Source organism: Megascapheus bottae, chromosome 1 (genome assembly GCF_031878675.1).
Source record: "Megascapheus bottae isolate mThoBot1 chromosome 1, mThoBot2.hap1, whole genome shotgun sequence".
Lineage (NCBI taxonomy): Eukaryota > Metazoa > Chordata > Mammalia > Rodentia > Geomyidae > Megascapheus > Megascapheus bottae.
In genome coordinates this window covers 42,355,831-42,368,777 of record NC_143509.1, presented here as the reverse complement: position 1 = coordinate 42,368,777, position 12,947 = coordinate 42,355,831, and the positions used below count along the sequence as shown (strand labels likewise).

The following is a 12,947-nucleotide window of genomic DNA, read 5'->3' as shown; positions in this document are numbered from 1 at the left end:
AAAATACCAGCTAGTGGCATCTTTCTCACTTCATGTTTCCCCAAGTCTCAAGCCAGCATCCAGCAACTATAGCTCTCATGAGTTAACACAATGCAGACATAGAACTGAAGGAGCAGTTGTCCCCAGTGGGTCCAATTGTGGGTTTCCAGGGCCATCTTCTGCATTTGGCCCAATTTTCTGGATTGCTGTGTGTCTGGAAGGAAGCAAAGACAGAACTTTCCTAGCTAAAAGAGCAAGAGGCCTTTCACCCCTGAGAGACAACCTCAGAAAGCATATGTCAACAGTGCCCACTAGATGTACTCAATGGTACCAAAGGTTTTCACTGAAGCCAACTCCTTTGACTCTTAGAAGAAACCTGGAGGGTCTGCATTATTATTCTCATCTACCCATTCAGTTACTTTTTCCTCCAGCTTGTATGTGTAAGTGCTGATGATGGAAGCTGTACACACAATTCCTACCACTTGACCGGCTCTGTGTGTGTGTGTGTGTGTGTGTGTGTGTGTGTGTGTGTGTACACATATATACTCTGGTCCTGGCATTGTCCCTGAGCTTTTTTGCTCAAGGCTACTGCTCTACCACTTGAGTCACAGCTCTACTTCCGGCTTTTTGGGTAGCCAATTGGTAAGAGTCTCATGGGTTTCCCTGCCCAGGCTAGCTTCAAACCATGATACTCAGATCTCAGCCTAGAATTCAGTTGCTAGGATTACAGATGTAAGACACCAATGCACATGTAACCACTAAAACAATAAGTAAGTGCTTTCTAGGACTGAAATCCTGCTGGTACCCACTCACCAGTCTGGTCATGCACTATTTTAATATACATACACGTGTGTGTGTGTGTGTGTGTGTGTGTGTGTGTGTGTGTGTGTGTGTGTATACACACAAATTTGGGACTATGTGATTCCAGGAAGGTTAGAAGGCTCTGTAAAATTTTAACACTGCTCCTGCTGTCTCAGAGCATCATAACAGCTTTCTACCTAGAACACCATTTTCAAATGTGAGGGTGGGCAGTGGAGAGGCATTGACTTTAGGTATCTAGCTGAGTGTGACCACTTTGGCATGCTTACTGCCATACCCCATGCAGACAAAGGGGTTGTGTGCAGAAGCATGTGTGTCATATCATCATGACTGTGTAAAAACCATTGGTGAATGAAAAACACTGTAACTGTGGTCTAGTACTGACTAGTCTTTGGTGATATTTATTTTGTTATTACAACCATGAGAATTTTCTTCAGATTTAAAACTATGTATGTTCAATTTATTTTTTGCTCATACTGGTCCTTGAACTCAAGACCTGGGCACTATCCCTTAGCTTTTTTGCTCAAGACTAGCTTCTCTACTACTTGAGCCACAGCTCTACTTCCAGGTTTGGTGGTTGATTAGAAATAAGAGTCTCATGGACTTTTCTGCATGGGCTGGCTTTGAACCACAATCTCAGCCTCCAGTACCTAGGACAAGTGTGAGCCACTAGTATTTGGCTTGTATGTTTTTTTTTTTTTTGCCAGTCCTGGGCTTGAGCTCAGGGCCTGAGCACTGTCCTTGGATTTTCTCAAGGCTAGAGCTCTACCACTTGAGCCTCAGCACCACTTCCAGCTTTCTTATATGTATGTGGTACCGAGGAATCGAACCCGGGTCTTCATGCATGCTAGGCAAGCACTTTAACCACTAGGCCAAACTCCCGGCCCGGCTTGTATGTTTTTTATTTTGGTTTTTGGGTGTGTGTGTGTGTGTGTGTGTGTGTGTGTGTGTGTGTGTGTGTGTGTGTGTACATGCCCGCAGTGGTCCTGAGACAAACTCAGGGCCTGGGCACTGTCTCTGAGCTTTTGTTGTTGTTGTTATTCAAGGCTAGCACTCTTACCTCTTGAGTCACAGCTCCATTTCTGGGTGTTTGGGTAGCCTTTCAGAGCTGGCTTCAAACTGCGATCTTCAGATCTCAGACTGCAAGTAGTTAGGATTAAAAGCATCAGCTACCAACACCCAGCTCCATGTTATTATTTTTTTTGCCAGTCTTGGAGCATGAACTCAGGGCCTGGGCATTGTCCTTGGACACATTTTGCTCAAGGCTAGCGCCCTGCCACTTGGGCCACGGCACCACTTCCAGCTTTTTCTGAGTATGTGGTTCTGAGGATTCGAACCCAGGGTTTTATGCATGCAGGCGAGCACTCTACCACTAGGCTATGCTCCCGGCCCCTGCATGTTATTTTTAATGAACCAACACTAAAACAAGAATGGAAGAGGAAGTTTTGTGATTAATTAGTATCCTAACATTTTCATTTCCTAATTTACAGTAATTTTGCATGATGGCCAGCAAGTACAAGCTCACATGTCTTCAGAAACCAGAAGCTATCTTCAATTCAATCCAACAACAACAAAGCAGGCCACAGCCAAACTTCCCCAGCAGCCAACTAGCCAAGTCCCCCACAAAACTTCAGCAACAGTATCAATGGATAGTCACCTCACATCTGGAACAGCTGTCGAAAATTCCAGCTCTGAAGTCTCAATACACACAACCATAAAAATCCCAACTACCACACTTCCAGTAACTACAGGAAGCCCTCCACCCACCAGCCCAATTACCTATACCCTGTCCACATCGAATGACACACACGCTGCTACTATAATTACTGCTTCAGCTTCACAGTCACAGCAACCCATGACTTCACCTACAACTGGAACTAGTCCATCCACTATCAGCTACACAGCTGGGCAAACCACCCTACCTAGTAACCAGACCATCCTTCCAAAAACTTTGTTTACAACACTACCCCAAAGCACACCCTATCAGGTGCCTACTTCATCTACCCATGGCCCAGAAACACCTACATCCACACACCATACCACTCAAACAGCTTCCCCTTCCCCCGCAGTTCCCAGGCCCACCCTCACCCCTCAGCCATCATCAGTCAAGACAGGAAGTTACCAACTTCTAAACGGAAGCAAGCTCTGTATAAAAGCAGAGATGGGGATAATGCTGATTGTTCAAGAAAAGGATTTGGTAAGTTGGGAATCTTAGGACTGTAACATTGTCTTCAATGTTTGACAGTCTGAACGGAGTTTGGTAGGAATGAGAATTTCCTGTGGCTGTCTTGAAATGAGACAGAGAGCTGTGAGCTCCGTTTTCACAAAGATACTCCATTGCAAGATAAATCTGTTTAAGAGGATGTGTAAAAATAGAAAAGAGAGGCAATGAAATGAAATTTTCAATCTCACACCCTTCTCTCATCTAGCAAGGGAAGGCAGAGAGTTGGAGAGGATTGAGGGTAGCCTAGCCCTGCGGCTCTGATACTTCCCAATCTCAGCTCCCTCCTATGAAATGAGAAATTAGGATGTAATGTTCTCCATGGGTGAGATCACTAATATCACCTGCTGTGATATTAGTATGAAAATCCAGCTAACAAAGAACTCCAGGTCTGGTGCAGTGTCTGATGTCTGTCATCCTAGCTATTCGGGAGGCTGGGATCTGAAGATCATGATTTGAAGCCAGCCCACTCAGACGAATCTGTGAGATTCTTATCTCCATTTAGCCAGAAAGAAAGCTGGAAGTGGGGCTGTGGGTCAAGTGGTAGACCTCCAGTCTTGAGCAGAAAATGCTAAGCAAGGGGCTCTAAATTTAAGCCCAGTACTGGCACAAAGCAAAAAAAAAAAAAAAAAAAACAGTAACAACAAAGGCACCAGAACAGCAAATACAGGGTTTTGAGTAAATAATTTATAAAAAAAAAAAAAAGGGGGTGTGGGGGGAGGGTAATGGGTACCAAGACATGTGAAAGGGTATCAATGTATGTGAATTAATGCACCTTCTATCTGGCAAATATCATGTAACCCTTTTACTAATTACAATAAAAAAAGAAAACAAAAAAATAATTTATAAAAAATTAAAATAATAGTTTCCTGTTCTGAATAGTTTTTATGATTTTAAAGGAAACTTCCATATCTAGGTTTTTATTTAAGACTGAGGACCTCCGAGTTAAACCCTTTCCTTAGCACCTTTCAACACGTTTAACTTGAAAAGAAAAAAAAAAAAGCTCTATGTGGCTTATCAGGAACATACCTGCCATGAGTTACCTATAAAGGAGCTGCTGTCTTAGGGGTACTCTTTCTAGAAGAAAAACGATAAGAAAGACTTTGGAAATGCAAAGATGTCACTCATCCGTTCTCAGGTGAACATTTACTTAGCTAGTCTGTGCATCTATGTCCCAGACTTGAGTTTCATTCTTCAGCTTCCCAGGGAACTTATCTGTCTGTCTTATTTGGTTTAGGTTTTTTCACCTCAGAGATACTTCAACGTTGATCCTAATGTAACCCAAACCTCTGGGAAATGTGAATCCCAAAAATCGAACCTGCTCTTGAATTTCCCAGGTGGATCTGTGAATCTCACGTTTACTAAGGTGAGACATGAGCTTCTTTACCCTACTTGGCTCTGGCTTCCCTTGGCTTCTCTCCATCCTGGTCCTGTGATATCATGCTCCACTTCACTCTAAGCCCAGCGGAAGAATCTTGAGATCTTTGCTGATAAGAATGAGGGGCTGGTAGATGAAGAGGGAAGTGTGGACATTTTGTTTACTTTCTTCCTTCTCCAACCTTCTCTATGCAGGTCCAAGAAGGGCTCCAGTGGCTCTGATAGGGAGTTTGGCTTTTGAGGAACCTGGTCTCTAGTGCCCTTTTACAAACCACAAAAAAAGGAAGTTGTATATATAAATATATATATATATTTAAAAATAAGTTGTAGAAATTCCCAGTGGACACCACATAAAACAAATGATTTGAAGATAAAATGTCAGAAGAGGTTATTTCCAAACCCAGATGGCAAAATTCTGAATTTTCCAGACCATATCCTGGGTATATGTGGGCAGACAACAAAATCAAGTGGAAAGTGGGTGTTATGATAAGAGTCCACAACATATCTGATTCTGCTACTGGCTTTGACTGTGGGCAGCCTCCTTCACCTCTCTCACTTGAAAATATCACCTCTATAAACAGTATGCTCAATAGACAGGAAATGGTAAGTATTTACTAGTAATAGCTATAATTAAAGTAACCAATACAAACAGATGTCTTGGTAAACCTAAGAACTTGTTCAGTCTACGCTCCTGGCAAAGACTTGCCCATGTGGACTCTGTTGAGGCTCAGAACCCTCGCAGTTCACAGCTGCCTCACTCAGGCTATGTAGGCCATTTTCCTCATCTGTGAAGTGGAAAGGATTACACTTACCAACTAGGACTGTTAGGAGTATTAGAAGTGTGTTATAACTGGGCACTGGTGGCTCACACTCGTGATCCCAGCTACTCAGGAGGCTGAGATTTGACAATCACTGTTCAAAGCCAGACAAGGCGAGAAAAATCTGCTATTAACCAGCAAAAAGCGAGAAGTAGAGGCATGTGTCAAGTGGTAGAGCTCCAGCCTTATGCAAAAAGACAATTGAAAATGTACGGTCCTGAGTTCAAGCCACAGTACTAACACACACACACACACACACACACACACACACACACACACTTATGTGAGTAAACTTGCTAGCACAGTGGTTGGTACAAAGGATAAAGATATAAGAAATCTAGTTGAAAGGTCTTCATTGGCCCTTATTCATGAGTCTAGATTAACCCATGCTTTATTTTGTGTGTCAGAACGAATGTTAGGATGAGCTGAGCAGAGGAGGTTAGCGTTACAGACAGAGAAAGGTGAATAAAGCAGAACAGAAGATGGATTCAAATCTTCAAAGTTTCCTTCCTTGTAAAGTTAAGGCAGAGGGGACTTCCTTATCATGTGAGCTAAAACTGACCTGTGTGGGGATTTAGTCATGGTCTAGCTCTCTCCTGCCTTCCGGGCAGGTCAGATAAGTAAGTGAGTTTTGGCTGGGTGGCCTGGAACTTCAGTGAGAGTGAGAGTGACCTAATTTTAATTTGTCTGTTGGGCCTAATTCAGGAGCTCGGTCCAAACCAATGGCCTCTGTACATTTTATTTGACCTTCAATAAGGTGAAGGTGGAGAAACACTGAAGAAGTCACAGGGGTCTTTGTAGTACCCCATGGAAAGGCATCATCCCTTACCTTGAAGCCATTCAGCGCTGAGAAAATGCTTTATATCTGGACAATTAAAGCTAAATCATAGAATGGTGCACATTTTTCTCTAAAAACCCACCTTTGGCCCATCACCAATGCCTCCTGTCTGTAATCCCAGCTACTCAGGAGTGGGAAGTCTGAGGATCACAACCAAAAACAGGGCTGGAAGGTTCATGTGAATTTTATCTTCAAGTAACTACCAAAAAGGCAGATGAAGTGGAATGTGGCTTAGGTTGTAGAGTACTAGCCTTGAACAGAAAGCTAAGGGACAGCGTCCAGCCCCTGAGTTCAAGCCCTGGGACCCACAAAAAACATTTTTTTTTGCCAGTCCTAGAGCTTGAACTCAGCCTGGGCACTGTCCCTGAATTTCTTTTTTTTTTTTAATTGTATTTTATTGCCAGGATACTGTATAGAGGGGTTCCAGTTACATTCGTCAGGTAGTGAGTACATTACTCCCCGAACACTGATACCCCTTCCCTGAGCTTCTTTTGCTGAAGGCTGGCACTCTACCATTTGAGCCACAGTGCCACTTCTGGATTTTTTAAAATATATTTTTTATTGTAATTAATAGAAGGGTTATGTTATATTCACCAGCTAGAAGATGCATTCCTTCACAAACATTGCTACCCTTTCTCATGTTTTTGTCCCCATTTCCCTCCCCCCACTCCCTCTCCTCATCTTGTTTTCTCCCCTTCCCTATCCTATTTCAAATAAACAAATAAATATATATACAATGTATCAGATAACAAGGTAAGATACTGTAACAATATGAGATAAACAAGGGACAACAAAAGAGATGAGAAATAACAGTACACTAAGAACAACAATCACACATTATATGGCTCTTGTTTCTATATCCTGGAGGTCCTTTCATTTAGCCTCATCCTATATGGCCTTATGTATCTAGGTTTTGTTCTATTGTAAACCTCTGCTAGGAAAGTCCAAGGTTTATACTAATTATGACAAATGAGGGAAACCATTGAGCCTATGTTCCTTTGAATCTGGCTTATTTCACTTAACATGTGTTTTTTTTTTTTTCTAAGTCTTTCCATTTCCTTACAAACGGGGCGATGTCATTCTTTCTGACAGCAGCATAGAATTCCATTGTGTATAAATACCACATCTTGTTCATCCACTCATCAACTGAGGGACATCTGGGTTGGTTCCATATCTTTGCTATGGTAAATAGTGCTGCAATGAACATTGTTATGCTAGTGGCTTTAGTATGCCCTTGTTTCTGGACGGTTGAGTAAATGCCAAGTAATGGAATTACTGGGTCATAGGGGAGCTCTATGGTTAGTCTTTTGAGGAACCACCAACTTCTGGCTTTTTAAAAATTTTTTATTGTAGCCACTTGTGGTTTTTTCTGTGTCTGTGGTGCTGAGGAATGGAATCCAGGGCTTTGTGCATGCTATGAAGGCATTGTACCAGTAGGCCAAACTCCTGGCCAAATGTTTTCTTTTTTTTTTTTTTTTTGCCAGTCCTGGGCTTGAGCTCAGAACCTGAGCACTGTCCTTGGACTTTCTCAAGGCTAGAACTCTACCACTTGAGCCTCAGCACCACTTCCGGCTTTTTTCTATGTATGTTGTACCAAGGAATCAAACCCGGGTCTTCGTGCATGCTAGGCAAGCACTTTAACCACTAGGCCAAACTCCCAGCCCCTGGCCAAATTTTTTTTAAGAAATAAACTATGACAGAGGACACAGATTTATTATTCTTCAATTGAGGGCCAACTTCCACCTGGAGCCTCTTTCAAGTCCTGAGTGAATGCATCGGAGGCTGCCAGGAGGCCTTGGGCAGAACTGCAAACTGGAGTTTCTTTGGCTGTCTTCCAAAGTCTCTTTATGTTATGCTCTTTGCCTCCTCGAGTTCCCACCCTGCTCCTGAAACTTTCAAGTTGCACTCTCATCAAATTACCTACGTGTTGAAATCCTGTCCCCAATTCTTGCTCCCTTCACAATATGTGAAGGGAGGGTTCAGAAGGATCTAGAAACCCAGCAGCCCCTCCCTCTTCCTTTCCCCATCCACCTTCCCAAACTGCCTCCTCTCTAATGTTGCCCAAGCCAACTTAGCCACTCCACTCTCCAGCACCAATTGTCCAGGCAGCTGACTCACGATCCGGAACAGGAGGGAAAGAGAAGCTCTGAGAAAGTCAGAATCCCTAGCAGCCACCATCCCCTTGGGGAATTTCTGCATTTCAGAGAACTTGCTTCAGTTAAACAGGCCATAAATTCAAGGATCACATGAGCTAAGCCTGTCATGTAATGAATAAAGCAGGCTAGTAAAAACATTGTTTTTGGAAGTAAAGCTGTAGTTTAAGAGATAGAGCACCAGCCTTAAGTGAAGAAGCTAGGTCCTGAATTGAAGCCCTAGTTCTGGTACATGTGTGTGTTATGTGTGTGTTGTGCGCATGCGTGCACACACACACACACACACACACACACACACACACACACAGTTTATCTTGAAACAGTAGCCTTAATTGCTTTAATATATATATATATATATTAATTTCTATGTGTATGTATGCCAGTTCTGGGAGTTGAACTTACCACCTGGTCACTGTTCCTTTTAGCTTTCGCTCAAGGCTGGTACTCTACCACTTGAATCATACCTCTATTTCCAGATTCTTTGCTGATTAATTGGGGATAAATAAGAGTCATAAAGCCTTCTTTGCCTGGGCTGATTTCAAAAAGTGCTGTCCTCGGTTCTCAGCACATTAAAAAAAAAAAAAAAAAAAAAAAACCATGGTGATTGTCATCAGCAAAAATCGAAAAGAAGATTTCATCCTGCCCTTCAATCTAAGATAAATAGTGGGTACTCGAGAAATAGTAAACAGCAAGTGGCAATGCTTAGGAATGAACAGACATAAAGGAAGGAGAAGATAGCGCATGCAAGCATGTGCACACGTGTACACACACACACATACATACAGTCTGTCCTCACCTTCAGCCACAGTACCAGTGGCAGGGATGGTGAGTAATCCCTGGAGATTGTCAGGACCTTTTATGAAGACATTTATTCTTGAAAGTCAGCTGTCCATTCTATGTGGCTGTTTACAGTATCAACTGTTAAATAACTCATATATGTAATTCTCACAACACAAAGCCAGTGTTTCCAGATTGTGTGATTATTCAAGCAAAAACAGAAATCCAATGTTTTAGAAAAGTACATTATTTGAAATGTTAGTAACACATTTTAAAATATAAACGTTATTCCAGCCATAACAAAACACAGCTGTGGGCCAGATTTAGCCTCTAGGACCTTGATTCTGTGGCTTCTGCCCTAACAGAAATTGTATGAAATACATTTACACAGGAAAAAACCTCCCAGATTTTTCTAAAACAAAAAGCTCTTTACTTCAGCCTGCCATTTTACTTTTTTGTTGTTGTTGTTTGTGCTAGTACGAGGGCTTGGATTCAACGCCTGAGTACTTTCCCATAGCTTTGTTGCTCAAACTACCTCTCTACTTGTGCTATAACTTTACTTCCAGATATTTGCTAGCTAATTGGAGACAAGAGTCTCACAGACTTTCCTGCCCAGGCTGACTTTGAACCATGATCCTCAGATCTCAACCTCCTGAGTAGCTTATAGACATGAGTTACCAGCATCTGGCTTTGACCAAGTTTTGACCTACTGTAGAGAAAATATAATTCTTCACAGCCCTCACAAGTCTGTCCCCAACATTGGAGCAGATTCCTATAACAAAACAGGACTTATAAGAGAAAAGACAACAAGTATGTACATATTACTTGGGAGAAACCTCCATAAAAGGTGAATTGAAGCAATGACTTAGAACTCTGGCTTATGTGACAACTTTAACAAAGAACAACACATTTTTTTAAATAGTAAGACAAAGAAAGCAGCCTATAGTCTACAGGTGTGGGAAAACATAGGAAAGCAAATACTTAGGGAAATTAAAGGTAGATGATGAGGACTGATTAGTAGGGTTGCAGGTAGAATCTCTGGTGTGGTCTCCAGAAAACAAGTCTCCAGTGTCTCAAATGACTTGTTTCTGTCCTTTCTGATTGACAGGAGAGAAGGTGATGAATGTACCAATTTATGTCTTGCCTCTAGGTAAGCAGGGAGGGAAGAACACTCTCTGAAGCTTTCTCTTTTCATCTGCCTTCAACTCCAAGAGGCTTCATGTTGGAAAAACATCCACTGCTCTCCCACAGACCTTAACAATGAGCTAGGCAGATGGGAAAAACATAAGACCCATAGGCTATAGTTCCCAGGATTACAAGGGCTGCAAGATGGAGAAGGGAAGAGATGAAGGTGGCTAGCCAGTTAGCAGCTGCAGGTCAAATCAAAAACATTGCCTTGCATTCCTTAATATATTTTAAAACCTTACTTGTATGTCAAAGCTCCTCCCATCTCAATCAAGAGGTTTGTTTTAATGAAGCCAACCAGGCCTCGTTAGGCTGCTGGGAGCATATAAGGGTACTGAGCACAACATTTGGTCTATCATGGCAGGAAGTGGGGGCAGCACGTGTGTGTGTGTGTGTGTGTGTGTGTGTGTGTGTTTGTGAGTGTGAACAGTTTCCTTACTCATTTCCATTAACTCTACATCTATCTATCTATCCTGGTACTGAGACTCTAACTCAGAGCCTAGGCACTGTCCTTGACTTTACTCTGCTCAAGCCCAGTGCTCTATTACTTGATCCACAACTCCACTCTAGCTTTTGGCTTGTAAATTGGAGATAATAGTCTTGTGGACTTTCCTGTCGAGGGTGACTTTGAACATCAATATTCAGATCTCAGCCTCCTGAGTAGTTAGGATTATAGATGTGAGCCACTAGTGTCCATTTTAGCTTCATTTTTTTTAAAGATCTGAAAACCCTTCCTGTCTGTATCTTATTTAATTAGGGTAGCATACTTACAATTCTTCAGACCCTTCATGTTCAAGATAAATATACCCTCCTCTCCTCACCACTTCTTTCCTGCCCTGATAGTTTGTTTTAGAACATCCTTCTGGAACTTTATGTAGGGTTTACAACCAACTCTCTAAATCTACCAGTTCCACATCTATAGTTTTACCAACCTCTGATTGAAAAATCTTCAGATAAATTTTGTAAACTGTTAGGTCCTCGTAGAAATGCCAGCTTATCATAGGTGCAGAGGAACAGGGAAGATGCCAGAAAGCCTCTGAGAGATTGTGTGCCCTTGGGTCTGTGCTGATGCCCCTTAAATCAGTCTCATACTACAGTCCCAGCAATTCAAACACAAAACCCTGCCTCAACTGCTTTGATGGGTTCTCTTTGATTTTCGGATAAAGCAGGGATCTTTTTTATTGTGGGGATGATGTACAGAGGGGTTATAGTAACATTTATCAGGTAGTACTTCTTAAACATTGTTACCCCTTCCCATTTTTTCTCCTACTTTCTGACTTCCCACCCCTTCCCACTCATCTTGTCTTCCCCTTACCTTCTCTTTTTCAAATAAATGTATATACAATGTATCAGATTGTTACTGTATCACATACAGTAACAACATGAGATAAATCATAAGGGAAAAAAAGAGAAAAGAAATAGTTTCACATAGTACATTAAGAACAATAATCACAAAGATAAACCTCTTGTTTCCATATCCTGGAGTTCAATTCACTTAGCCTCATCCTATATGGCCATATGTATATAGCTTTTGCACTATTATGATCCTCTGCTACACTAATTGTTACAAATGAGGGAAACCATGGAGCCTATGTTTCTTTGGGTCTGGCTTACTTCACTTAACACAATTTTTTCCAAGGCTTTTCATTTCCTTATAAATGGGGCAATGTCATTCTTTCTGATGGCAGCATAGAATTCCATGGTGTGTAAATAACAAATTTTCATGATCCATTCATCTACTGAGGGGGCATCTGGGTTGGTTCCATATCTTAGCTGTGGTGATTAATGCTGCAATGAACATGGAATTGCTGGGTCACAGGGAAGCTCTATGTTTAGTCTTTTGAGGAACCTCCATACTGCTAGTTATAGAACAAATTTACACACCCACCAACAATGCAGTAGTAATCCCTTCTGGCCACATCCCTACCATAGATTTCTTGGTAACGGTCATTCTAACTGGGGGAGATGAAATCTCGAAGTTGTTTTGATTTGTATTTCTTTTACAGCCAGAGACGCAAAGCATTTCTTCATGTGCCTATTGGCCATTCTTATTTCCTCTTCAGAGAAGTGTCTCTTTAAGTCTTTATCCCACCTTTTAATGGGATGGTTGTTTCTCTGTAGATTTGTTTTAGAAGGATTTAATTCTTGAGCTGTAGGCATATTTCAGATATAAGACCCTTGTCTATTGTATGGCAAGTGAAGATCTTCTCCCACTCTGTGGGCTTTCTATTTATCTTGCTAGCTATGTCCTTTGCCATATAGAAGCTCTGAGCAGGTGTCTTTTAACCCTGACTATGGGTCTTCTTTATGCTAAATGGACACGCAAATAAATAATATCCCTCCAAAAATGGCATGTGAAAGTAACCCAGAAAGGGACTGAGTCACAGCTGGTTTTCCCTAAACCATCTATATAGCCTGAGCATATTATTTAAGTTGCTTTCAAAACTGCCAAGACTGGATACTTTGAAGAAGGACAACCTCAGCCGTCCCCTTCCAGGACATGTATAAAATGGAAAGTACATGAAATATTTACATCCAGTACTGAAAGACAAGTAGCTAGCACTCCCATCTTCCCCGACACCTCTTTACACTGTGACATTGGGTAAGTCACTGAACCTATGTTTCCTTTCATAGTTGGGAGGATTAAATAAGGAAAATATATGCAAGTGCCTGCTACGGTGCCTCACACAGGGTAAGCAGACTCCAATAGGTGAAAACAATAGACTAAACGATCTGGAGTTGAGTGTATCTGTAGCAAAGACCTTACAAGGTCATGTTGA

At 41.8% G+C, this 12,947-nt stretch overlaps 1 protein-coding gene across 3 annotated transcripts in view; it reads left to right on the top strand.

Annotated features, from left to right (window-relative positions):
- Lamp3 (lysosome associated membrane protein 3) overlaps positions 1 to 12,947 on the top strand; it is a 34,431-nt gene that overhangs the window by 7,683 nt on the left and 13,801 nt on the right. For all 3 annotated transcript variants that reach the window (XM_090342713.1, XM_090342704.1, XM_090342696.1), the window contains exons 2-3: positions 2,289 to 2,995; positions 4,257 to 4,385. In XM_090342713.1, coding sequence (XP_090198839.1) covers positions 2,289 to 2,995; positions 4,257 to 4,385 — 836 coding nt within the window. The remainder of the gene's footprint in view (positions 1 to 2,288; positions 2,996 to 4,256; positions 4,386 to 12,947) is intronic.